This window comes from Carassius auratus, chromosome 44, assembly GCF_003368295.1.
Source record: "Carassius auratus strain Wakin chromosome 44, ASM336829v1, whole genome shotgun sequence".
Taxonomy (NCBI): Eukaryota; Metazoa; Chordata; class Actinopteri; order Cypriniformes; family Cyprinidae; genus Carassius; species Carassius auratus.
This window is the reverse complement of record NC_039286.1, coordinates 39,863-66,733: the sequence shown is the minus strand read 5'-3', so window position 1 is coordinate 66,733 and position 26,871 is coordinate 39,863. Positions and strand designations below refer to the sequence as shown.

At 37.1% G+C, this 26,871-nt stretch overlaps 2 protein-coding genes across 3 annotated transcripts in view; one reads left to right on the top strand and one right to left on the bottom strand.

Moving 5' to 3' along the window:
• LOC113062032 (ribosome biogenesis protein bop1) overlaps positions 1-6,009 on the bottom strand; it is a 72,503-nt gene extending 66,494 nt beyond the window's left edge. Inside the window, exons 1-2 of the mRNA XM_026231534.1 lie at positions 5,854-6,009; positions 4,974-5,234 (exon numbers count right to left, since the gene is read on the bottom strand). Of these exons, the coding sequence (XP_026087319.1) occupies positions 4,974-5,234; positions 5,854-5,931 (339 nt within the window). The 5' untranslated portion in view covers positions 5,932-6,009. The remainder of the gene's footprint in view (positions 1-4,973; positions 5,235-5,853) is intronic.
• A 292-nt stretch (positions 6,010-6,301) lies between these two features.
• On the top strand, positions 6,302-26,605 carry LOC113062031 (heat shock factor protein 1-like). Of its 2 annotated transcripts, XM_026231532.1 has the most exons (14): positions 6,302-6,705; positions 7,189-7,297; positions 7,884-8,020; positions 9,372-9,496; positions 15,147-15,222; positions 16,011-16,072; positions 16,254-16,341; positions 16,435-16,568; positions 17,213-17,443; positions 19,951-20,028; positions 20,722-20,827; positions 20,972-21,019; positions 21,485-21,551; positions 24,737-26,605. In XM_026231532.1, exons 1-14 carry the CDS (start codon positions 6,580-6,582, stop codon positions 24,931-24,933), a joined length of 1,584 nt encoding a protein of 527 aa, XP_026087317.1. In that variant the 5' UTR covers positions 6,302-6,579; the 3' UTR covers positions 24,934-26,605. The 2 variants fall into 2 exon arrangements, with proteins under 2 accessions (XP_026087317.1, XP_026087318.1); XM_026231533.1 differs by lacking the exon at positions 19,951-20,028 and having other exon boundaries at positions 24,737-24,933.
• The last annotated feature ends 266 nt before the right edge of the window (positions 26,606-26,871 follow it).

Here is a 26,871-nt window from a genome sequence, read left to right as displayed (position 1 = left end):
TTTGACTGCAGTGATGTCTGCCATTTACAACGATCACTGGTTTCTCTGTATACGAGTACAAATCGACTCACACAGAATGACGGTTTGACAATTGACTTCCTTCCCTCAGACATCCATTAATACAGAAGCAGCAGCAGGTTTGTGGAGCAGATAAGGTGAGATGCAGCCAGTGGCACTCACATTACCAGTGATCTGCCTTTGGGGGACGCTAGAGAGAAGTCCAGAGACAGCATCTTTTCTCACTCATGGCACTGAAGTGGAAATGAAATGATGTAGTAGCCAAAAAGTATTTGGACAATTAGGTCACAGGCTAAAAACATCTGAATGTCACTGCATTAGACAATAAAACATCAATCGAGTGTCAGCATCTCTGCTCAAATGCAACAGGATCTTTTCTTAAAGGTGCCTTTACTTTTAATCTACTAACATTTCACATTTACAAAATTACACAACATTGGTGTTCATTTTCAGAGGAATATATCTACTGTTTCATCATTTCAAACCAACAAACTGTTTTTTGTTCAATATTTTTAATATATTTTTAGAAACATTTTAGAAATCTATTCTATTAGCACTTCAGTACTTGAATGGTATTGAAACTCCCTAAATTCTCTCTCTCTCTCTCTCTATATATATGTATATTTTATTCTCTATGCTTACACTATTTTCAAGGGGGCCAAAATGGCATAAATGATTGAAAATAAGACACAAGTTTCATAAAACAGCATTTTTTTTTTTACATTTGTATAATCCTATAAAATAAAAAAATAATATACAAGTAGTAAATAATAGTTAATATGAAACAATAAATATTTAGTATAAATTAAACTATATATACACATACTACAGTTCAAGTTTATTATGTGCACAAATCAACTTTTGAATAATCTAAAACAGCTAAAAATCAACACATTTTTCTTACTTTGTTTTCTTTTGTTTAGTTTATGCTTATGTCTTACTTTGAGTTAATTTTAAAAGTGTGATTTTCAAACCTTGAAAATAATTGAAAATGTTTATAATGAATATTCTTCATTTGTTCATCAATCTTTTAAATATTTCACGGTGCAGAAAATGCAATTTGCAAATAATTAATTGCAATTTTTTTGGACAATGGGGTCAAAAGGGGTGAGAATCCCTGTTCCAGAAAATGTCAGAATTTTTTATTTTTAGCACTTCTCATGCTAATGTCTCATTACAATTAATTGCTTTAGATATCCAGATAAAATCATCTGTTAAAAGAATAAATGCAAATACTAGTGTTGTTCTTTTAAGTAAAAGCAAGCTGCTTTGATGTTACAAAATGGGATGACATGCAGACATTCGTCTGGCTGAAGTTTCCAAATTCTCTTTGGAATCAGTATATTCCAAAACACTGCCTGGAAATGTGACACTCAATATGACAGAGTCAGCTAAATGCAATACATTTGGCAATAACAAATGGAGTTCAAATGGAAATCACATCTGTACAGGCCAATGAGCTGCAAGCACAGTATATAACACTGAAAAGCAGAGGTTCTCAAACTTTCATGCATATCACCAACTGTGATCAATTTTCTAATGGCATCAATGTATAGCTATGTGCTAAAGAATAAATATAAGACAGATGTTTATAGTCTAGAAGTCTCATGTGTGATTAATATGGACCAGATTATTCTGAACTAGAGCTGTAATCGGGCCTTAAAAGTTAAAAGAGCCCAACAGAAGTACATTTTTGCCGCGTTTCCACCGAAATTACCCGGAACATTTGTAGCAGGAACTTTTTTCCCCCCAGACCCGTTGCTTTCTGCGTTTCCACCGCAGTCAAAAGTACTGGGAAGATTAGTCAAATAGACTGGTGATGAAGGTCTGCGTGGTTTCACATTACATAGTACGCTAGGGACTTCTGTGAAAAAATCATTTTTGATTTTTAAGACATAAGTGTTCATTGAATCGATTGTAAAATCGATTTTCCATGTCAAAAAAAAAAAAGGCGTTTCCTTTTTCAACGGAAACGCACAAGTCAGCAATATTTCTTATTTATTGGCATCACGTTTTGTGCACAATAACAAACAGCAACAGGAGTGCAACATTCTCGAAAAAATATATATGCAGATGGGATGGCTGCCATAACAAAAGAAAAACATCACTGCAGGCTTCAACCCGGCTGCATTTATGATTTAGATGATTCAAAAATCTCCAAGATTATTTTAAATAATGATTCAATCCATTTCAAACAACTGTTCAAAAAATGAAACTTTAAATGGACTTGAGAACAGGCCACGTGTGTTTTTTTTATTGAACGTAACTAGTGCTGCAACAACGCGTCGACGTCATCGATTATGTCGATTACAAAAATAAATCGACGTGCGTGAAATGCGTCGATGCGTCACACTGTTTGTTTACATCTCCCGTAATGGCATACTGGGAATGGAGAAAGTTTCATTCTATAACAAAAACAGAGACCATTGTTATCAAAAGTATGTGAATACTTTAAACACAGGACAAATAAAATGGCCCTTTGTTCCCTTTGTACAACCGATATGGTGAACAACGGCAGCACAACTGCGATGCGCGAGCACCTCAGAAGAAAACATCTTGCCGCTCTCCGGTGTTACGGTTTAACTGGTTACCGTGTGATCTGGTGACCAACTTCCTGGTTCAGGTCTGATATTCTTGCACTTGCGGCATTCTGAAAAGTTGAGATGTTTTTAACTCGATGCGGTGCGGACGCGCCTGGAAAAACGAGCGCGTCACGACCGAATCGCTTCCATTATGAGCGAGCTTATCGCGCGCCTACATTGGAAATAACGAACTTGAGCGCGCAAAAGACGTGATATGTGAACGGCCCCTTAAAAGACAGCGCGCCGCGAGACAACAGTCACAAACCACCGAGCTACCCCGAATCAGCTCCAGATCTCTGGAAACCATGCTAAACCATAGCAGAACCCTGACTACATTTTATGGTTTGTGATGCTAAAGAACATTTCATGACGTCTCAGACAACTGTAAATTTATGGCTACTGTGGTTTAATTATAAATGCTATCATAAGCTCATATTTACCATAGTAAAATAATTTTCTTTGCCTCTTATTTATTTTATACTGTTAAAAACTTCAACCACATAAGTTGAAAATGAATAAAGGTTGAAATATTATATTAGAAGTTGTACTTATATTTTTTGGTAAAGTTATCCAAAGGATTCATTAGCTAATAAAAAAAAAGAACATTAGATTAATTATTTATTGTAATAAAAATAATCGTTAGATTAGTCGACTAATCAAAAAAATAATCGTTAGATTAGTCGACAGAAAAAAATAGTCGTTAGTTGCAGCTCTAAACGTAACCGACACTAAGGATAGGTGGCACTAGACAGGCATAATGAAATGCGTAAAAAGGCTAGGGCCATCGATCAACATTTTCGGGGTCCAAAGCAGAGCGTTTTTTATTCACTGTATGTCCAGCTGTTGAGAAGACGCACTCCGACCGCACTGATGTCCCAGGGACACTCAGGTACAGTTGCGCAAGGTGGGGGTATTACTGCCAATTTTCCACCACAAAAGCCGGTAACTGTCAGCTTGCAATGGTCCTTTTCATAACTCAGAATCTCCTGTAACTAGATGCGTGAAAGAGACGAATTCGCATCTACCGCGCAGCGAGACCTCCAGACGCGTGTAAACGAGTCTTTACATTGACTTAACATTGAAATAATTCACGCCAGGCGCTCTATTTGTGTTTGGTGTGAACGCAGCATAAGCATCACTGGGTCTTATAGGCGTGTAAAATTGGACTTTCCGAATTCTAAAGAAAGAAAACCTGTTAGATTTACCCCGCAGCTGAATTATATTTTATGTTTAACCACTAAAGAGACATCAGAGCCAGCGGCACACATCAGAAGGTCTAGCCGAGGTGAGGCTGCTTCTTGGCGGATACATTAGCACTGAGCTCCCGCTGATCGCATGGAGCTGCCTGTCTCTGAAATCGGCGAAACACATTTTTAAATAGGCGCTGACTTTATAAATAAACCACAGATTTGAGTTTTAAACAACTACATTCTCACCCGAAATACTTTCAAAAATACATTTCCTGACACAATTACAGTAATATTTTGAAAATGTTGATCTGAATAAATGGTGGTTGAACTCAACCAATGCTGCGTGAACTCAACCAATCAGGATGTTTAGCGCCCAAGTCCCGCCCCCGAAAGTTCCGGAACTTTGAAAAAGTACTACCTCGCCAGCAGGGACTTTCTGAGGGGCATTTTTTTACCCGGAACTTTATTTAGTTCCTGGTTCCTGCGGTGGAAACACACCGAGTACCAGGCCAAAGTCCCTAGTTACTGGGTAAAGTTCCTGCGGTAAAAATTATGGCTTTTGATTGACAGCTTTTTAAAAGCCCCAACCCATTTACAGCCCATCATTATTCAAACGCACAAAGCTCTTTTGCCTTTTGTCAAGAATGAGTAATTTATACATGTTTTAATAGAATTTATTCATGACTAACGTAGACTATAGGCCACTTGGAAGTTGGAACAAAGAAATAAAATAAATCCTCTGTAACATCATAACATCTCAGCTCTCTAAATAGGCATAGGCATACACTTAGCCAACAAATAGGCCAACACACCAATAAAAATGAGTCTTTCTAAACCAATTAAATTAAGACAAATTCAAAATTAAGATGGCCATTTGGCAATAACGAAACTGAGATAAAGGCTCTGCGGAATTTGCTTCGCCACTTCACTCCACAATCCGGCCTCAACGCTGTGTTTTTTTGCATTTCACATAATGCACTGGCTCATTATTCTCATTATGCACATGTTCAAAACTTTTCCACACCTCAGACTTTGCTTTAGTTACAAAATGTGCCTCGTAGTTGTGTGATATAAATCTATCCCATCACTCCTGAACAATATAAATTTCACCACTTAAAAGGCATCTTTAAATTCCACAGTATAAATTTCCACCAAAAACTGTCAACATGCAGGTTCACAGCACCTTAGTTTCGATGACTTCTTTGGCTGACGGCTGATCGTCTCCATCACTGTCGGCTGCTTTATCTTCCTCTACATCTGAGCTCTTTTCTTCAGAACCGTCCTCCTCATCATCATCTTCCTCCTCCTCCTCATCATCACTGTCACTGCCTGATTCTTCGAGCCCAGAGAAGACGCTCTCTTCGCTGTCTGACAGATCAGCCTGATCTTCATCCCCATCATCTAGATGACCATCTTTACCCTCATCCTTATCAAAGATGGGCAGCTGAGAAAGAAAGAACATCACAAATGCATCAAAACAAACACAACACACTAATAACTGCATGATAAACAAACACATATTTAAAACAAATTCTGCTTTCATAATGCTTTTCATACACAATTAATATTTGTCTACTACGGGGGTCACCAAACACAGTCCTGGAGGGCCACTGTCCTGCAGAGTTTAGTTTTACTTGCCTCAACACACCTGCCTGGAAGTTTGAAGTATACCTAGTATGACCTTGATAAGCTGGTTCTTGTGTGTTTGATTGAGGTTGGAGTAAGAGTTAGGTTTGTTTGGACACCCCTAAATTACATGTTTTTTATGAAATAAAAGTATATACCTGGCCATGTGTTTCCAAACATTTGACTAATAATATCGTAGACAAATAACCAGGTTAAGTGAAAGTGTCTACTTACAGTCTATTAACACTCATTCAATAAATAATATATATGTAAACACATCCTTTTTTTTTATTATTAATCTCAATCTCATCATGTGAGAACACCTCAAGTAAACCTCGCGCTACATAATCACGCGTGTTATTAAATAACGCGTTATGTATAAAGTGCCTCTTAACTGCTTCGAAACAGCGTTATATCAGTATAGTATCAAATCATACCTGTTCCTCTTCATTCTCCTCTAAATTTCTTTTCTTATTCTTTACTTTACTCATGGTGCCGCTGTGCGATGGACGCATGCTGAAACTGCGACCATGTGGGTTCGAATCTATGACGTCAAAGGTCAAACTGCGACGCGTTCGGATTGTTTTAAATTATTTTTTATATAATCTCTTTCCAAATATCATTAAAACTCATTTACTTAGAATATGTCGTTTCTAAAAATATTATAATTTTGAATTGAGTGCGTTTTAATAAAACTGCTTATGAGACAAAAGGTTAAAGTTCAACGTTGAACCGAGTGCACGTTTAAACCTTTTATATGTTTAAATTAATTATTTTAAACATGTTTAAACAAATAATATTGAGATTGTTTGCGTTTTTATTTGTGTGTTTAGTGTGTAAGCTCCTTTAAAAAAGTGGATGTTTTTAAACACGCGTCGCGGTGGCGTCATCAGATCGCGACTCTTCTAAGCGCTGTTTGTTTCTACGCAGTTTCTACGCTTTGCGGATTTAATGGAAATTTCCTCTACTTCTGATTTATTGAAAACACTTATTCAAATTCATTTCATATTATATATCGCTTTCTAAACGGGATCTGGACAGTCCGAGGAGAAAATATAATCAGATTCGTGTCCGTTTTCGTTCAGACACACTTTGACAGTGTAACTCTGCTCTTTATCACAGAGGTGTAAATATCGTCAGAAACAATCACTAAACTATTCGTGATGGAGTATCACAGCGTGGGGCCCGGAGGTATGGTGGTCTCGGGCAATAATGTACCTGCGTTTCTGACCAAACTGTGGACGCTGGTGGAGGATCCGGACACAGACCCGCTGATCTGCTGGAGCCCCGTGAGTTAAGAGTCTGATCGAGGGTTCAGAGCTGGATTAGAGTTAGATTCATCTGTGATCAGCTCTAGCCTAGGCCTGAACCAGCACGTCCTAAAATAACCTCTGATTTGCAGGCACATAAACCTGAATTTACTGTAGGTTTTACCTTGTGATAGAAATGGGCCTGTTGATATTTGGGGTAAAGGGGCCTTAACAGATTTGCCTTATTAGATTCAGTCGTCATAAATCAGATCAGACTTGAACCAGAGGCACCAAATAAACTGATAAGAATGTGTTACCTGAAGTATTGAATTAATAGTATCCATCACTTGTCTAAATCAGGAGTTTGCCTGGTGCATGGGTTTGTTACCATCAGGAATATCTAAAGCTCTGTTTGAATTTCAGAATGAACTGAAGCTGATTTGAATCTTTTGGCATCTTGTCTGTTGTGGATGTGTTTGTCCACTAAACCTTCTGTTTTCATCACTTCTGATGTGTTTGCAGAGCGGGAACAGCTTCCATGTGTTTGACCAGGGCAGGTTTTCCAAAGAGGTTCTGCCGAAATATTTTAAGCACAACAACATGGCCAGTTTTGTTCGCCAGCTTAATATGTGTAAGTATAAGAAAATTCTATCAGCTATGTAATAAACCTAATTGATCAACTCAACAAGATGTTTACAATCAATTTCAATTTAGTTTTTTTCTGAGCACTTTGTTAAGATCAATTATTCTCTTTCTCTAATATGATACTTTTTTTCTATTTTATGTTTAACCGTATTTTTTTTAATTGTAAATGTATTTTTTTGTTTTTAATTGTACAACACTCCAAGGTTTCTAAAAGTGCTTTGAAAAGAAATTATGAATCGAATTGTGCACAATATTTATGATGTTATGCGCATTAATTATTTTTACATCATGTATGTTTAGAATAAATCTTTAGGTTATTAAATATTTAGATTAGTCTTTTGTTGAAAAATGCAAAAATGTGGACGAAAATCATTATTTAAGTCAAGTCTGTTTATTTCTATAGCTTCAAAAGCAGTATTTTATTATTTTAATCTCTAATTGTCTATATTTGATGATAATAGAACATTTTATTTATAAAGCTTTATTCAAGGTGCCAATTTTAGATGCTTTATTCTTTATCTGTATAAAAACTTTGAAGCCAAATATATAACACGTTAATATATTCCTCCTAGATGGCTTCCGGAAAGTTGTCCACATTGAGCAGGGTGGGCTGGTAAAACCAGAGAAAGACGATACAGAATTCCAGCATCCATATTTTATCCGCGGACAGGAGAATCTGCTGGAGAATATCAAGAGGAAAGTCACAACGGTAGGTAGAAACTCATCTTCCTGATGGCCTGCCTTTGCTGGAACATCTGAGAATATATTGAACTGAGTGTTTGTGAGATATCAGCAGCGGTGACCTTGAGTTTGAATGAGGTCCAGGTTTTTAGTTAGTTGGTGTTTCAGAGAGGCTTTTCGATTCAGAGCAGCTATGCAGTCAGGCTGAAGTTCATTTAGGACGTAGTCGTGATGTCAGACCACTAATGTGGACTGAATTATTCTGGGTTTTTAGGGGATTCCCTGCTATTCATGTTTGGCTGTGAAACCTGCTGTTTAACTAATAAAAGAACCTTTCTTACTGGACAGCATTATGTGTAGCTTCTAATGTAGGGGTGTAACTAGCAGGAAAGGCTTTCTATTGTTTTGTTTATGTACACTTGATGGATTTTACTGATATATTGTTAGCATTTTCGATATGATCATGCGCATCTAGTCAGTAAGTCGGGTTCCGTGATTACCGCTAAATCGCCCAGCCTACAACACATGTTCTTTTCACATTTACTACATTTTATGATGTGTCTCATTCTGCTGTCTAAATAGTGTTCCTGTAGCTCAAATGGTAGAGCATTGCGTTATCAAGCACAAGGTTGGGGGTCCGATTCCCCCGGGAACACATGATAGGTCTGCTAAATGCATGAATTTAATTTTTAATTTTAATTTAAATAATGGTCAGAAATCATTGGATTAATTATAAATCCGTGTATTTTATTCGACTGACAGCCTTAATGTGTAACGTTCATAAATAAAATGGAAATCTGCAAATTAATATGTAAATGCATAATATAACATGTCATAATGCACAGTATAAATATGTATTTGTGCATATAAATGAATTATAATAATAAATAAATGATTATTATATATTTCCATTCAGAAGTTGTACAGATTTCTCAGTGCACACAGTCTGGTGATGGGTAACCAGATCAAGTTTTTTTTGTGTTTGTGATGGTTTCCATGTGCTCTGCTGGGTTTCCTCAGGCCACTTTGATTCCCGGTGTCCCTCTTATTCACATTGGCTCAGTGCCAGATTGTGATAATCAGCAGGTCTGAGAGGAAGCCAGCTGGAGACGTGTGGATTAGAGGCCGATGTTGTGGGGCACTTAATCTGGCGTCACTCTGATGCTCCATCGATGGAACTTTCCAACCCTCCAATTTATAGTCTTTCCTCTCCTGCTCTGTCCAAATGTCCAGCTCGGGGTGGAAATCAAACCGTTAGCACGTGCTTTCCACTACGTGAGGTTCAGAAATGGGTCACGACAGACTCGACTCACCCAATCATGCGATCACACACACTTCTCAGTTCGTATCCTTGACTTTTTCATTGTGTCCATCTGCAGGTGTCAAATATTAAACACGAAGACTTAAAGCTGAGCACTGAAGAAATGTCTAAAATGATCACAGATGTCCAGTTCATGAAGGGCAAGCAGGAGTCGATGGACTCCAAAATCAGCACCCTCAAACAGTAAGTCACAATTCATTTAGTTTTGGCCAAAACATTTGTCTACCATTTCATCTCCTTGTTCTGGATTAATTTGGTCTAAACCGGCTTTCATATAGTTACTGAACCTACTGGGAAAAGTTTAGCTGATGTAATAGTTGGCCGGTCCCCGACCAAGAATTTAGTCCTTATTTAAGGAATTAAAACAGTTTTCTGTGTTAAAATAATATATATATATATATATATATATATATATAAAGAGTATTTTCTGCATTGTATCTGTCTATGTTTAGCCAATAGGCTTCCAAAGTATGTAGTAAGAACTGTGAGTGGATGTTATTTATTATTATTTGTTTTACAAAATGGGTTACAAATTCAAATCTGTGTCATTTTAATATTGAAATACTATAATAGTTTCTATTAACGGTTAATTTTTTTAAAATTATTTACATTTTAATTTTAGTTTTAGTCTAAAGTTTCTGTTTGGTGTCTAAACTGGCTTTCGTGTAGTCTCTAAACCTACTGGGAAAAGTGTGAGTATTTAATACATAAAATAATATTTTTTGCATTGTATTTGTGTACTTATGTCCAATAGACGTCCATAGTAAGTTCAGAACTGTCAGTGCATCTTATTTATGTATTTATCAAGTCACCTTTATTAATTTATTGAATTATACACACTGAGGTGCAAATTCAGATCACTGTTGTCTCAGCATCAGTGAGTTATTTTTTATATATATATATATATATATATATATATATATATATATATATATATATATATATAAAATCTGTTTTCATATGATATCAAAAGCAGTTTCTAGTGTAATGCTGAAGACATGAATGTGGGTTAATCTCTTTGTGACCCCCTGCTAGTCATGGCTCTAAAACGGACGGCTGTCCTCTCACCAGTGTGATGTGGTTCGGCAGCTGCTCTCAGCTTGTCGCTCTCACAGCTGGATGGGTCTGTAGGGTTCGTCATGTGTTTGTGACACACACACACATACACATGTTTACCTAGCTATATAATTTAGGACATTACATAGACTTCTATTGTTTTTATATACAGGTAATTATACACGTTTTAGCCCAAGCCCACCGCTGCTACTCACAGAAAACGTTCTGCGTCTTTAGATTTTCAAAAAAACGTTATTTTTATACTTTCCAATTTTGTCAGGTTTTGCTAAATTTTTGGTAGAAATTTTTCCCCAAAATATAAACACACACACACACACACAAACGAACAGTGGTCCTTTGGTACACACCGGCAGAATATTATGAAAGATGTCTGCTTGGACGTGTCACCCCTGCAATAACTTTTTTAGTCCTCTGAATATGTGACCGATTTCTGAAATCACCCCCCCCCCCCCCCAAAAAAAATATCTTTTTTAAATAATTTAACACCAGTCAGTCTATTATTCTGACACCTAAGGTGTGTTTTAAGTTTGAATTCAAGTCCGTGAATGTAATGTGTTTTCAGAATGGGTGCTGTAGTTAATGTATTAACATGTGAAATTAAGAGAATTTTCCAAATATTAAAATAACATTTAAATAATAAATACAATTGAAATTACTTATTATTTATTAAATAATATTTTCTATTATTTAAAATAAATCTGTATTTTATTTCTGTTTTCCCCGTCTTGTATTTAACACATTTAATACATTAGCAAAGGTGTGTATTTTTAATAGATATGCAGCCAACATATAGAAAAATGATAGAATAATGCTAATTCATAATGGCTAATTTATTGATCAATCAAGTTATAATTAAAGTTCAGTGTGGAATAGCATCAGACAGTAAAATATACTGTTGGTGATTCTATTTTGTTTGTAAAAATTCTTTTCTTGCCTTTCACACCAAATTCACTGATTTCAGAATTTAGTTAGTTTTTTGAAAGTCTGTTTCGGCGTGTGAAGGAGATTTGAATCTCTGAGTCTGAATGGAGATTTGGGAGAGGTCTGATCACCCTGCTTACAGGAATCCACACCTGTCCCATAAACCCCCGTCCCATCTGCTGAGGGGTGAGCAGGGGAAGGGCACTTGATTGGAGGAGGGGACTCTTAAAAAGCTTCTTCCTGCACTTTGCTCTTTTACAGATGAGCAATGCTGGGTTATAATGCAGTCCTCTCATAATCTCTGTCTCTTACTGTGCGTTCACACCGCCGCCGTCGAGAGCGTCAAAAATCGCTCTGGACGCGCTGCCAACAACGCTGTAGAAAGATTCGTGAGCGCTCTGACGCTCTGACGTAGTTCGAATGATTATCTTGTATTTAAAGGGGCCGCAAAGCAAACAAGCTTGTTGATCTTATATGACTGACCACAAGGTGGGTAACCTTATAAGTTAACCTCATTAAATATTTTAAATGTAAAAGTAAGAAATTGATCGGCGGAAATACCTTTATTGTAGTTATGTTTGCTAACCTTGGTCCACGCATCATTTTTTTTATTTATGTCCCTGTACGCAAACAGGGACACGTCGTAGATTATTGGGAAACCCGCAACAGCAATGATCAATCTCTCCTCCATTTTGCTTGGGAACTAATGTGGTCGGAACCAAAGTTTACAGGACTGCGTTCTCTGGAATCCTCTCAAGCGGTGGACTTCTACGTTCTGATTGGTTGCTGCCCAACCGCGTCATAGATCATTACCATAAAGTTGCCCTGATTTCAACTCTCCTCGACGCTCTCAACGGCCAAGTCGCGCCGCGCCGCTCCTCGCCGCTGCTCGACGCCGGCTCACATTGAAAATGAATGACTTCCGGCCACTTTGACGCTCTCGACGCTGGCGGTGTGAACGCACAGTTATACTTGATCTGCAGGGACTCAGAGAGATGAATGTTAGACACATGATGTCACTCAAGTCAATTATTCCTGATACTTTTCACTGAAAAAACCCCCCCTAGATTTACTTGGAAATAATTTTGACATCGAAATTGCTTGTACATTTTCTTTTTTTCTTTTTTTTAAAAAAGTTATGGGTTTAAAAAAAAGTTTTTTACAGTGTTAAACATGAAAACATTGCTTTTTATAGTGTGTTCATTTAGATTTTATATCTACATTTTTATATAAAATAATGATCATTTACTTAATGAGGTCAACGCATTGTTTAATTTATATTATATCATTATTTTTTTAAGAAAAAATTTACATATTATTCTTATCACATATAAAGTTATATTTTGATGGACTGATGGTGATAATAAATAGGTCTCTAATGAAAATTTTTTTTTTATCATTAGTTTTTCATTTATTTATAATTATGTACTTTTTTTTTAAAACTTAAATGGGTCATGAACTGAGAAATCAAATATGCCGGCGCAACATTGTGATGTTTATGGGCCCAACCTTACATGGCACAATGAATCTCTTATTCACTCTTAATTTCTTCTGTACTTCTTGTGTACAGAACTCAAGTTGATCAATGTATTCATGACCACATTTGATGTAAAAGTCCAGTTCGAACTCATGGCAATTCGTACATATTTTATGAGTTGGGTTATTCATATGATTTGTTCGACCTCAATTTGTGCTAAATCATGTGTATTTTATGAGTTGCACGATTTGTATGAATTTGTAGAAATGACCAACACCTAAACTCACCCCTAAACTTACCCCGTCACTGGGGTCTAGACACATAGTACAAAATCGTACGAGTGAGGTCATATGAATTCGTACGAATAAGCCACCTCATAAAATACATACGAATTGGTCGTTCATCATACTAACATTATTAGTGCACCTATGGAAGCATTATCAAATAATTAAAAAGTGCAGTTCATGACCCCTTTAACAACTACTGATTATTAATGAGCAACTAATTAGGAGATTACGGAGTCAAAATTTGTAGCTAATAGTCATTTAATCGTGAGAATTGGTCCCCAAACTAAAGTTTCCTATATTTTGTGCTTCCTAAGCAGATCTTTCAGGCAACGCAGCTGTGCTTATGAAAGCACCATGCAGTTGTTTGTGTAGTACATTTAAAATTTTTGGACTCTTGTCCATGATTTCAAATGTTCTTTAACCTGTACTGCAACAACTAATTGATAAAATCGATTATTATCGATAATGAAAATCATCGACAGTGATTCTCATTATCGATTAGTCTGTCTGCCCACAGTGCACATACAACTGCAGCCGGTCGTATCAAATTACAGAACTGAATAACGCATTTCTATGGAAAAAATGCATCTACAAATATCGAAAGAAACAGAATGAGCTTGTTTCTGCAGAGCATTACTGTGATTGTTTTATTTTTGATCTAGAGATTTACACTATATTCATTATATAGACTACAGTGATTAACAAATGTATTAAATGTTTTTAACCAATTTTGTAAGGTTTGTGTCACTGCTGCTCTTAACTAACAGTATTGGTAATTACCAAAATAATTTTTAAGCTTTCTGTATTGGTTAGACCTCCAATGTTTAAGCTTTTTAGTAACAGTAGTAAGCTATTTCGAATGCTATAATATAATTATTTATTATGACATACTTTTCCTGCAGGAAAACCTAAACCTTTTTTTGTAGTGGGCTATGTACATTCTGCTGAACAATAGTAATACATATCTGACAAATATTTGTCTTTAAACTAAACCGGACTTGACGGGTTGACGTACCTTTACAGTTCTGTGTATGTGATGTGACGCTAGTTTTACTCAAATCAAATGGTCAAATGCTCATGAAGTGCCTGTCAGAGCAGTTCTGGAGATGATGTTCATGTGTTCACGTCCTTATTTAGCGAGACAGCAGACACTGAAATCACCACGAGCATCACGCGCACTTCAGTGTCTGTAATAAAGGAAGACCCGCATCTGCTCCATTCATTAATAGAGACACACAGAACATGCAGGATTTATATTTAAATAGACTGTTCCGGCTTAATATTTACAGATAAGTAAGTGCAGTGACCTATTTTTGATTAATTCATTCATAATTTGGCAAATTTCCGTGCCATTCTGCGCTAAACTGTAAATTCCATTTTTAAGACTGGATTCCACGATTCCCTCCGCTTTTTCTGCATCGTGGAAATCATAGGGCCCTAGTTGTGGTATGCCAGCTCTATCTTGCAATGGACACACACCACTACGTTCTCTTTACGTTTGCCCGCGTCCTCAAATCAAAACACTGCTGACTCCTTGCAGTATGCGATTTTGGATGCAGCGCTTGTCTCCTTCCGCTTTGTGGGTGATGTAAACGCGTTGTAACATTTAAAAAATCATTGCGAAAGAACCTGACGTGAGATTTAAAACAAATTAAAAGAGGCTTCGAGTCAGATGAAAAAATAGGAGTTTAAATCCGATTAATCGGAAAAATAATCGGCCAACTAATCGATTTTCAGAATAATCTGTAGTTGCAGCCCTAACAGTGATGTTCAGTTTTTTTTTCCTTGCAGTTTTGTTCCAATGTTTAGTCCATGTTTCTGTGGCTATATTGAACTCATGAGCTAATTTTTTTTTTCCTTTTTATCAGTGTCAAGGGAGCAGAGTTTAAGAGAAGCAGGCCTTACTGAGTCACCCTGAATAAAACAACCGCCCGAGTTTTTTCAGTAGCGTTTACAAAGTTTAGAGTCATATTTGTCATTTTCATTGTGAACACAACTTCAGTCCTTATACTTTCTAACAGAACTCGTTGTCTGAAACTTTATTTTTCATCTTTCTGTCTCTCTCCCGCAGTGAGAATGAGGCTCTCTGGAGGGAAGTTGCCACTTTGAGACAGAAACATGTTCAACAGCAGAAAGTCGTCAATAAGGTGAAATCAGTAAACTTTCTCCTGCTTTCAGAGTGACGCATACATTTGTTGGTAAAAAAAAGTGTTGCAACAAAGACTTTGCAGTTGAAAGTTCATCCATTCCAGCCTCACAGACAGCCTTATCAGTTTCAATTCTAAATGAACTGGCAGAAGCATCATATTTTACTTCCAAAACATGACAGATTGTGAATTGGTTCATTTTGTTTCACCAGTGGATCCTCTGGAGTGAATGGGTGCCGTCAGAATGAGAGTCCAAACAGCTGATAAAAACATTTCAATAATCCGAACCACTCCAGTCATGTAACAGTCCTTTATCCATAAAATCATTGAAAAAGTTTTCTCATCTGAATCAGGAGAGATATATGCACAAAGAAAACTGCTTAAAACAGTTCTGAACAAATGTGTAGGTGGATTTTGATGTGAAAGGGCAACAAGAGATTGACTTTTTCACTACAGAAAGCATCGTTATAGATTTTTGCCAGTGATGGTTTGAAGGTAAAATGCTTTTTTAGAATTTGTTTCTTATAAACACAAAGCTTTTCACTTCACATAGGACTGGAGTGGTGTGGATAACTTGTAGATTATTGTGATGTTTTTATCAGCTGTTTGGACTCTCATTCTGACGGCACCCATTCACAGCAGAGGATCCACTCATAATGCTAAGTTTCACCAAATCTGTTCTGTGAAGAAAGATACTAACCTACATCAATATTTTAGTTAGTTTTTAATGTAAATAGAAGATGTTATTCTTCGATTGTCTTGACTGATTTTACCTTTTGTTTCCACAGCTCATTCAGTTCTTGATCACACTGGCACGATCCAACAGAGTCCTGGGAGTGAAACGAAAGATGCAAGTCAATCTCATCTATCCACATTGATAGCTTGCTATTTAACTGTAGTGTGGTACAGTATGTGAAAAGTTGTTAGCTGTGGTTGTTGTCCGTTATAACGTTTTACTTCTTCTATTGTGCCCTTTATTTTATGGGGGATTTTTTCTCTTTCTTTCTTTCTTTCTCTGTGTTTGTTCACAGGCCTCTGATGTTGAATGACGGCAGCTCCACACACTCCCTGCCCAAATACTCTCGGCAGTACTCGCTCGAGTCATCTCCTGCTCTCTCTGTGAGTACTGCAAGACTATATCTCAAATTCTGAGCTGAATTTTCCAATGATTTCCAGATTTGTTAAGTGTAAAGTATGTTTTCCTGTGCATAGCCCTCCTCTACAGCTTTCACAGGAACGGGTGTCTTCAATTCTGAATCGCTTGTCAAGACGGGGCCAATCATCTCTGATATCACAGAACTGGCGCAGTCCAACCCTGTTGCCACAGAGGAGTGGATTGAAGACAGGCAAGTTTCAGAAAATGTGGCACATTTCACCACCAAATCAAAAGAATGTATTTGAGAAATGTGTTTGTTTGTCATAAAAACTAAAGTTAAAAGTCATGAAATCTCCAGGGTGTGTGTTGGTGTTTGTATGTGTAATATATATATATATATTATATATATATATATATATATATATATATATATATATATATATATATATATATATATATATATATATATATATTTGCGCCATGTTGAACACCATAGTGAATACACAAATCTGGAGACTGTTTAAATATGTTTTAGAAAGTAGCACAGCTGCTTTATTTATTGGGTTTCCAGAGTGACGTCTGCAGTTTAGCGCCATCTGCTGTCAGAGAGCGAATGTTTTTTTTTTTTTTCAGCACCTCATGTGTTCCCCCCATAGTCTCTATAAAAACAGGTTCCCCCATGTGCTTCTCATGCATGATTGTTTACATCAGAGCGCGTCTTTCAAGCAGCATACAGCAGAGTTGTGTATTTTGACCAGTTGATGGGAATAGTATTCTTAAAATGCAGTCCAAATTCTGAATAATTTGTAAAATATATGTTGTTGGTTTAGATGATTTAACACGTTTATACAAGTCTTGAAGCTGTCTTGACACCTCTTTTTTTTTTTCTCACAGAACAAGTCCATTGGTCCACGTGAAGGAGGAGCCCTCTAGCCCTGCCCACAGTCCTGAGGAGGAGGAGGAGGTGTGTCCTGTGGAAGTGGAAGTGGGATCCGGTGTACCTGTGGACACGCCCCTTTCCCCTATAACCTTCATCAACTCCATCCTCCAGGAGAGCGAGCCCGTCACTGCCCCGACCCCGCCTCCCAATGACCAGAAGTGTCTGAGCTTGGCCTGCTTGGACAAGTGAGTTTTACCAACAAATATACATCCGTTTAGGACAAACAAACCTACTGCTTCTCTGCTCCGTTTAAGTTCACAGTCTTCCCTTAACGAGTAACACTTTCCTATAGTTCCCTTTCTTTCTGTGATCCTGTAATGGTTTAACCAGGGATGGTTCATCCAAAAATAAAAGTTCTGTCACTGTTAGCTAACTGATTTGTTTTCTGTGCAGCACAAAACCGATCCTGCTCATTTCAGTACAATGAAAGTGGATGGTGACGGCTTTTATTGGTACATTTCATTATGCATGTGAGAATTTTTATTTGGGTGGAGTGGGTGGAGCTATAATACTGATGTTTCTTGTTGTTTCCATTAACCTATATTCACTTATGTGCTGATTTCCAACAAAAGACAGAAATCTGATGCAATTGTACTTACGTGAATGGGGTCTTTTATCACTGGGACCACTCCCATGTATTAATAGCAAACGATGTGCAAATCCAGCGTTGACTTGGGCCTTGTTTATAAAACATTTGTCACTCAACTGACCAGAACACACAAACACACTTGATACACTCCATTGCTGCCCCGGAAAAACAAACTGCATCCACTGTTCGTGTAACGCTGGGTTCTTTGGGAAGCTGAACACGGTAAACTTTCCCTCATATCCAAAAACGCAGTTATATGGAGAATGAGAGAAATGCTCATATAAGGAGTTCCACCATCATCTACGTCATTAGATCCACGATCAAAAAAAAACAGCCGAAACTTGTACCAACCCGGAAGAAAGATTTTCTGCACAGTCATTCTTCTAAATAATTTTTTTAAACTTTGGTCTGTTCTCACACAAAATGATCATATGGTTTCTAAAGAATAACCTTAATACACTAGTTATGACACCGTATGGTGCTTTTTTTTTAGTCTGAGAGATGTTTTCACTAACTAAAACTAAATATAAAAAAATATTAAATATAATTTTTCAGTTCAGCTAGTTGCCAAGGCAACATTTCTCATTTAAGTTAACTTTAAGTACTAAAAATATATAAAATAAAATCTTATAAAATACAATAAATACTATAAAATTACTAAACTAATGTGAAAACAAAATATAAAAATAATACCGGATTCAAAATATTGATTAAAAACTATGCAAGAATATCAATGATTCTAAAATAACTGTTTTGTTTGTTGTCTGGGTTCATATGATGCTTTTTTTAAAGAACATTATTTGTGTATTTGGTGTAACAGAATAATTTGAAATGCTTGAAATGCTTGAAATGAAAAAACATTATTTTTCAAATACTTTATATTATTGTAGGTCCTCTATGCCCCGCCTCCTTCAAACACATTAACTTCTGCAAAGTCCCTCCTTCCGACAAGCGGAAGGCCAAATAAAGTGCTTTGCTTTCACCTAGATACACACAGCATCTCTCTGACATGGCTGCTTCAACGCTAACTGTGTTACTGAAACCAAGCCTTTTTTGTTTGCATGAACATTTGGGAAGAATTACGCAAATATTTCCACATAGTGACATAGACGTGGGGGCGTGTTTGAATGAGGCATTTTGGGGAGCATTTTTGAGGCATTCAAAGTCTTGACTTTGATAAAGAATACCTCTTTTGGTTTGAGACTTTAGTCTCTACAACTTTATAGATTTTCTTTATGCACCAAGAGCTTTTAACACTCCAAAGAGAAAGGGAAAAATTGAAATCGCATCATATGACCCATTTAAAGCTTGAAAGCTATGGTCACCATCCACTTCAGTTGTGTGGAAAAGAGCATTGTCTGCTCTTTTTGAATTTTGTACAAAACAATTGTGTACTAAAGGATGTGGGTAAGTTTTTAATGACAGGATTTTCATTTCTAGGTGAACTATCCATTTCCACATCAACCAGAAAAGTTTAAAAACTAATGAGCAGGTCCTTTTTTTATTAAATGTCCCAGGGGAATCAATGGTATGAACAAATTTTTCAGCTTGCACTTATTTGTGCTATTTGGATGCTCTGTTTAGACTGGCATAGTGAGTAATACTGATACTTTATCAGATACTCATGTGAGCCAATGCATTATTTCATATTCAAGTCATCTCATGGCCCCTCTGGCGCTACATTTGGGGCTCTTTTATTTTATTAGTAATTTAACTTTAAGCTAATGTGTACTTGATTGTTGTTTCAAACATGAATGAAACCTATGACGTCCCGTGAAAGCACTAGAATACACAAAATCACACTGTTATTCGGACTAATATGTAGTATGTGGCTCATTTTTACGGATTGGTCCGTTAACATTAAACTGTTTAAAAATATTTAAAAGAAAATATATTGAGGAATATATTGATAACCATTCAGCAATGTCTGGTGGCTCCAAAACACCTGGACTTCAATAAAAACCCAATTCAGAATGATCTGTACATTGGCTCTAGTTTCCGTTCCACCCAGAACAGAAAGATTTTTGACTGTGGCAGAGGCCTGTTGATGTGTGTAGCACCCCCTGCTGTCTCCAGTGCCATGTTGTGCTTCTTTCTTTTCAGTTATCCTCAGATGTGTGAGATCTCTCGCCTTTTCTCCAGCTTCTCCACCTCGTCTCTACACCTCAGGCCTCATTCCGGGTTAGCATTTCAGTCGGCCGATCCGTCCCCAGAACGCCTGACGCTGTGCTTAATCACATAGACGTTAACCGCGCTTAGCTTGTCTTGTCAAGTTAAATTTATTTCTAGAGCACGTTTAAAAACAACAGTAGTTGACCAGGCTCATTCAGTAATTTCTACCACCGTTTACCTGAGAAACGCTGAATGCTTATTAGTCATCGGTGAGCTCAGGTGTGCTGGAGGTTGTTGAAAGTGTAAAATAGCGTGTTTGGGAGCTCTTGAGCTTAATTTGACAAGTGCAACCCCACGATCGCACAATTTATTATGTCTAGCGGGAAAAAAGTATGGAGTGTGGCACAGCTTTTAAACCAAGCACTTGTTTTGTGCTCTCATTGAAACCTCCATTTACCCAATCCCCCTTTGACCCCTGTTCCCCTCCTACCTCTGATTGGATATTGATGTGATGAGGTCAGCAGCTCCGCCTGCCTCTGTGACATCATCACAGTTTTGATCTTTCTGGGGACCGGCCTCTCTCCTGTTTTATAGGAAATGCTTCCTGTTATTGCTGAAGTGAAATTGCAGATTTTTGTTAGCTGCTTTTGTAGAAGTAATCATTAAATTACAGAGTGTTTTTTGGAGAGTGGAACTGGCTGGTTTGTGTGTGGTGTTTGAGAGTTTGTGAGTGTTTCTCTTTGCTTTCTCTTTCTACCACAGGGCAGAACTAAGCGATCATCTAGAGACCATTGACTCTGGATTAGACAACCTTCAGCAGATCCTCAATGCTCAGTCCATTAACTTTGACGCCTCGCCTTTCTTTGATGTAAATACTGTTTCAGTCTTCAACACCATATACATATTTTTTTTGTTGTTGTTGTGCACTTCATGCATGCATGAATGTATAAATCATGTAAAGTTAAACATTAAAATAATGTACTGTTGAATAATGTATGGTTGTGATTCACAGATTTTCACATCGTCTTCTGTTGATGTGGATCTGGACAGCCTGGCTAGTGTAAGTTTTATTCATTTATTAATGATTTTTTCTTTTGTAATTTATGTAATTATTTATATAGTTATTTCAGCTATAATTCTGTATATAGAATATATAAAACGCAGAAATAACACTAAGAAAGCAGACTGCTAGTGTGATTTCAGTGTCTAAATGGCTCCATAAGATCCACGGCTCACAGAATGAACACTATGCAAAGACTTCAAACCTGTCTGATCTGTTTATATCAGAAAATATTTGACATAGTTTCAAATGAGAGATGTTTATCAGATCGCTAGAAGTTAAGGTGGTTGAACTGCAGATTGCTTTAGGGTTAATACCTGTTCATGTAGTTTACTTTCTCTTAGCATGAAAGCATCAGTTGTGTGGGAAGTAAGGTTAACATCTTCATTTTTTTCAGTCGTGGTGAGCACTCTGAAATCTGAAATCTGAGTCTTAGTTCATCATACATCTGTGGTCTCTTTACAGATCCAGGACCTTCTGTCACCTGAACCTGTGAAAGAAACTGAATCGGATGCAGACACTGAAGATTCAGGTATTTAGGGTGCTTGAAAATACAAATTTTGATTTAAAATGCAAAGACATACACTGTTAATAAATAAATAAACCCCAAAAATGTATAGAAAGAAACGACACATGGTTGCCACCAATTTACTGTAAAAATATGGCAGCAATATTTCAGAAGTCAGGACTTTATTTACAAGTATGTTTACACACATCAGTGCAGAAGAAAATGCAGACAAAGTGCAAACACACATGATAGTGCAGACATCCATAGGAATTACACTTAAGGATAAAATAAAACACTAATATAAGAAAAGCCGAAAATTTAATAATGCAATATAATACAGAAATATAGAGAAAAAAACAATTGTTTTAATAATTGTAGTGATATGTTATATACAAGTGAACAATCTTCTGATTCTATGTAATTAATGTGTCAGTTATAATGGGCAGTATATAGTGATAAAAGTTTTAATTGTTCATGCTGAATATAGTCTGCAGGAAGGAAAACTGTTCTTGTGTCTGGCTGTTCTAGGGATTGATGCTCTGTAGCGCTGACCATAGGGCAACAGTTGAAAGAGAAGGTGGGCTGAATGTGTGGGGTCACGCTTTTTTTTTTATCACGCTGGATGTGTAAAGATTTTGGAGGTTAGGCAGTGGGAAACCAGTATTTTTCGAAGGAGTCCTGACTGTCCGTTGTAGTCTCTTGATGCCTGATTTGAATACTGAGCAAATTTAGACCAATATGGATGAACGCAGGATGGACTCAGTGATGGCTGATTTGAACTTTATCAGCAGATCCTGTGGCAGGTTGTATTTCCTCATTTAGGGAAGGAAGTACAGCCTCTGCTGGGCCTTTATTTCAATGGAGTCTATGTGAGTGTCCCAATTCAGGTCCGGAGAGATGATGGTGCCCAGGAGAGTTTCTCTACTGCAGCCACAGTGCTGTTCAAGATGGTGAGTGGGGGGAGTGCAGGGGGGTTTCTCCTGAAGTCCACTATCATCTCCACTGTTTTATGCGTGTTGAGCTCCAGGTTATTATAACTGCACCAGTCAGCCAGCTCTTTAAAGGTCACACATTGTACCCCTTTCTGGAATTTTATTTTAGGTTTTGATGTCCTTAAGAATATATATTTGCCATATAAGTACCAAAAACCATATCAGTATATTTGTACAGCTCATTTCTCAGGAGGTCTGCTAAGAGCAGGTCGATTTTGACCGGTCTGATTAATATTCATGAGCCTCTCTCCTGATTGGCCTGTTGTTTCCTGAGTGATGCATGGCCAGGCCAACCACAGGTAACTAGGGTCAGCCGCCATCACAGCACTTGCTGGAGGCAGCAAAACAAAGGGGAAACTGGAGATGGCCCATTCAAACCAGCACAGATTCGGCTACGTAAGGAGCTTAAAATATCATCTTGTTGTGATGTTGGATGCCAGAATCGACGTAATACAGCCTCAAATTAGAAATGTGATCGCATATCTGCTGCCACTGTCAGGCAAAGAAACAAACAAAAAAAAAAACAATGAGAGCTGTGTTTAAACCTGATAAAATGAGTGGACTGGACCGAAACGATCATCAAAAAATGCTTGTGTTTGCAGCGCACACTTATTAGAAAAGGTTCAATAAAGTATTGTCTTTTGTTGTTATGGACGAATCTACAGATTTCTTGCCATATGTTTCTTGCATCTTGTACGAAAAAATATCTTTGTGCATGTGTGTTAAACAACAAACTGATAATTTATATGTAATTGTTTAAACATTGTTGTGCTTATTTGCGGCTTGACCAATAATTTAGCTGTAAAAAGAGTTGCATGCTACATTTGAAACATACATATGAATGTTCATCAAACGCTAGGCAGTTAACGTGCCTAGCGTTTTCGACTCTTACATTACACGTCACACCCTGATGTCACGTGTCTTTACGGGCCCTTTACGGGTTGTGTGTGAACGCAAGTGTAAAATCTAGGCGACCCGGCAACTTTTGGCGGGACAAATCACCCGTGTATTTTCCGGAATCGCAGTGTGAAAGGGGCTCTAGTCTTCTGTTATTTTCTTCCACACAGACTGTAAATGCAGGTTGAATAGCAAGAGAGGGGAGGAGGGGAGATGTAGAAGGTGTCAGTGTATGTGTGAAGTGCAGATCAGAGCGGGTGGGGGGGGGGGACGAGACTGTGCTCTTCAAACCAGCAGTAAAATACATTCAGATCATCAGCCAGTTGTTGACTCTCTGTAGACTGTGGGGGTGGTGTCTTGTACTTGTTCCTCAGACCAGGCCATACTGACGCTGGGTCGTTGGTTGAAAAATGTGCTTTTAGGTAATCATGTATAGCTTTTTTAGCCACTCTTGATTTCCTTTTTTAGTATGTTTCTGGCCTTGTTGTACAATACTTTGTCCCCACTTCTATAAGCATCCTCTTTGGCACAATGAAGTAGTTATTTTTTTCCCCAGTTAACTCTGGTTTATCATTGAGTAATAGGAATGACCTGGTAGGAATGCCCATATCCTCACTGAAACTGGTATGGGAGCTCATCTATGTTGGTGGCTGCAGCTTTAAAAACCATTCGTTTTGTTAAGAAGGGAATGGACATTCGCAAGATGAATGCTTGGGAGCAAGGTTCAGAGCTTAAACAGCAACGCTGCACCTCGGAATAGAATGTCCCACACGTCTGAATAATCAAAGGCAAAATATTTTTTGGGATGTATTGGTTATTGTTAAGGAGTTTGTCTCTGGTAAAACTTATAGAAGAAGGAGACTAAACACATAACAAGCAAACAAAAACAGCCAGCCATCTTTAGGTTTTACACATTGAATTAAATTTGCTGTAAAAAAAAAAAAAAAAAGTAGTATTTATATTCCATCAAAATGTATAACTTTTATTTTTTAGCTGCACAATATATTAATAACCACCATAATAATACAGGTAGTAAAAGAGACACATGATTAACTAGTTTGCCACAAGAAGCATAAGATGTAATTAAGAAGGTCATTTTTCATTCAAATCTCTGACAGTATTTTAAAGTTTTTCAACATATAAAGTAAGGAAACATGCTGTTAACAAATGAACAGGTTTTTTTTTACTAACCATTTTTCACAGTCTTTTACTGTTAAAAGTAAAAATATAAAGTTTTTGCAGTTGCAGTCTTTTGATATTTTTTGGGTGTTAAAGGTGTGTAGTTTTTATGCAACTAATGTGACCAAATGGTGTTTTCAGGCAAGCAGCTGGTTCAGTACATGTCTCAGCCCGTGATTCTTCCTGATCCCGTCAGCACTGAAACCAGTGCCAGCGACCTGCCCATCCTTCTGGAACTGGAGGGCGACTCGTATTTCGGGTCAGAACCAGCTGAAGACCCGACCATCTCCCTTCTTAACTTCCAGCCCCCCGTCCCTGAAGACTCCAAACTATCATAGAGAGAGCAGCTTTCTAAAGGGATTTATATCTGTGTGGGTTTTTAAAAATGTTATTCTCTGCTTTTTATTTTTGGTCATTTAAGACATCAGGGCTAGCCATTCGATTTTTACTCTGGTAATTCCCTTCACAATGAACCTGGGAAAAATCTCTAAAAAAAATCAGTACAAAGAATTCAGTATTCCTTCAAAACCCTCTATTATGGAGTTGAAACATCAAAATTAACTTTTATTTCTTGGCTCAGTAGTTTCCTTGTTGTGGCAGTTATAAAACCTTAAACTAAGAGTGTAATGCTACAGATGGAATCCTAAATTTATCGTCCACGCTTTGTGTGCTTATCATTTATTTAGCTTGATTGGATTTGCACCAATACTTTTAGATCTATGCTAATTGATTGTCTTGCAGTCTGTCACCACTGCAAAACCTCATGCATTTTCCGGCTCTTTTGGTTGTCATGTATCTAATTATGTTTATATTATGTATAAAAACCACCAGGTTGTTGTATTCGACACCCAGGTCTCATAAGTATGCCACGTAGTCATCTTCCAGAAGATTTTCTTTGCAGTATATGGTACAGTGGTTAAATATCTCATTGATAGCCAGAAAATGCAGTTGGTTTAATCTGACAGACATGAAACAAGCATCAAAAATCAATGTTGTGTAAATCTGTCCAGCATCCCACTAACTGTCTTCAAAACCGTAGCTGTTACTCGTCATATAATGTCTGATTTTGGTTAGTTATGATGAGTATGGGTATGGGTTAAAGGTGCATATTTAGAGATTTTAATGAAATCTTTTGTACAAATATTAATAATCTTTTGCCGTTGAAAGTTCTAACAAGCAGGACAGCCAATGATGCTGTATATAGGATTTATGTTCGAATATATAAGTAGAGAGTCAGTGCATTTGTTTTGATGAAACAAATTAATTTCAGACTTTGAAAACACATTCAACAGGGATGAATTACACAATAGGTGTAATATAAGGCAGGTCATTTATGCATTGATAATAGGTGTACCGGATGATCTGATTGAAAAATTTGTGCAATAATTCAACTCTTAACCAACTTTGACAGCAACACATTGGTTCATTTTTTCCCCTTGTTTTTTTGTTTTGTTTTTGTTTAGCAAAAGGAACTAGAAAATATAATCGGTGAATCTTATTAAGACAGTGTTGGCATATTTCACCTCAAAATCTAGGGAAAAAAAAACATTTTAAAGAGAACAAAAAGCCACATTTTTGGCCACTTGTGGATGATTCCCTCTCACTCCCAGGGTCCTAAAATAGGCTTCATTATCCTTTAGCAAAATGTAAAATAATATACAATTAAAATATATATTTTTCTCATGATTTGGGTAAAATGCGACCTGGACCTTTTTGTGAGATTCACATGTAAATTGGATACCAAAATAAAGATTTTTGGTGCAACTTCTACACATGCTTTGCCCTATAGACTTCTATCGTTCAATGCATGTTTATTTTTGGATGGTCAGCGCAGTAGAGGAACTTGGGGAGGAATGTCACCGTTTGATGGTTCTAGTCATTTTCAGTCACATTTTAGTCATTGGATGACTCCTAGCCAGAGAGACTAATATTAGGCATAAATTATTTTATTACGCATGTGAACAACACTTTGTGTATTGATATGTTTCAAATAAAATGTTTTTAAAAGTATTTGGAAGTAGTTTGGCTTTTTATTTCCCTTGCTTTAACCTGCTGAACCAAGCTTTTGCTTCCATTCGGGTTTTCATAGTAGTTTTCACACAAGGCCGGTAGATGGGGATGTCTTTTTAGGTGACATTAAAAAAAGAATATGCATTGTTTACATTGTGACAATACAAAATTGGTTGAAAATCGGCGAACTTGTCCTTTAAACACCTTGGACCACTTGCCTTTTTCCAAATACCTGTTTTTGAACAGGTTCCACAAAGTTATGCGCT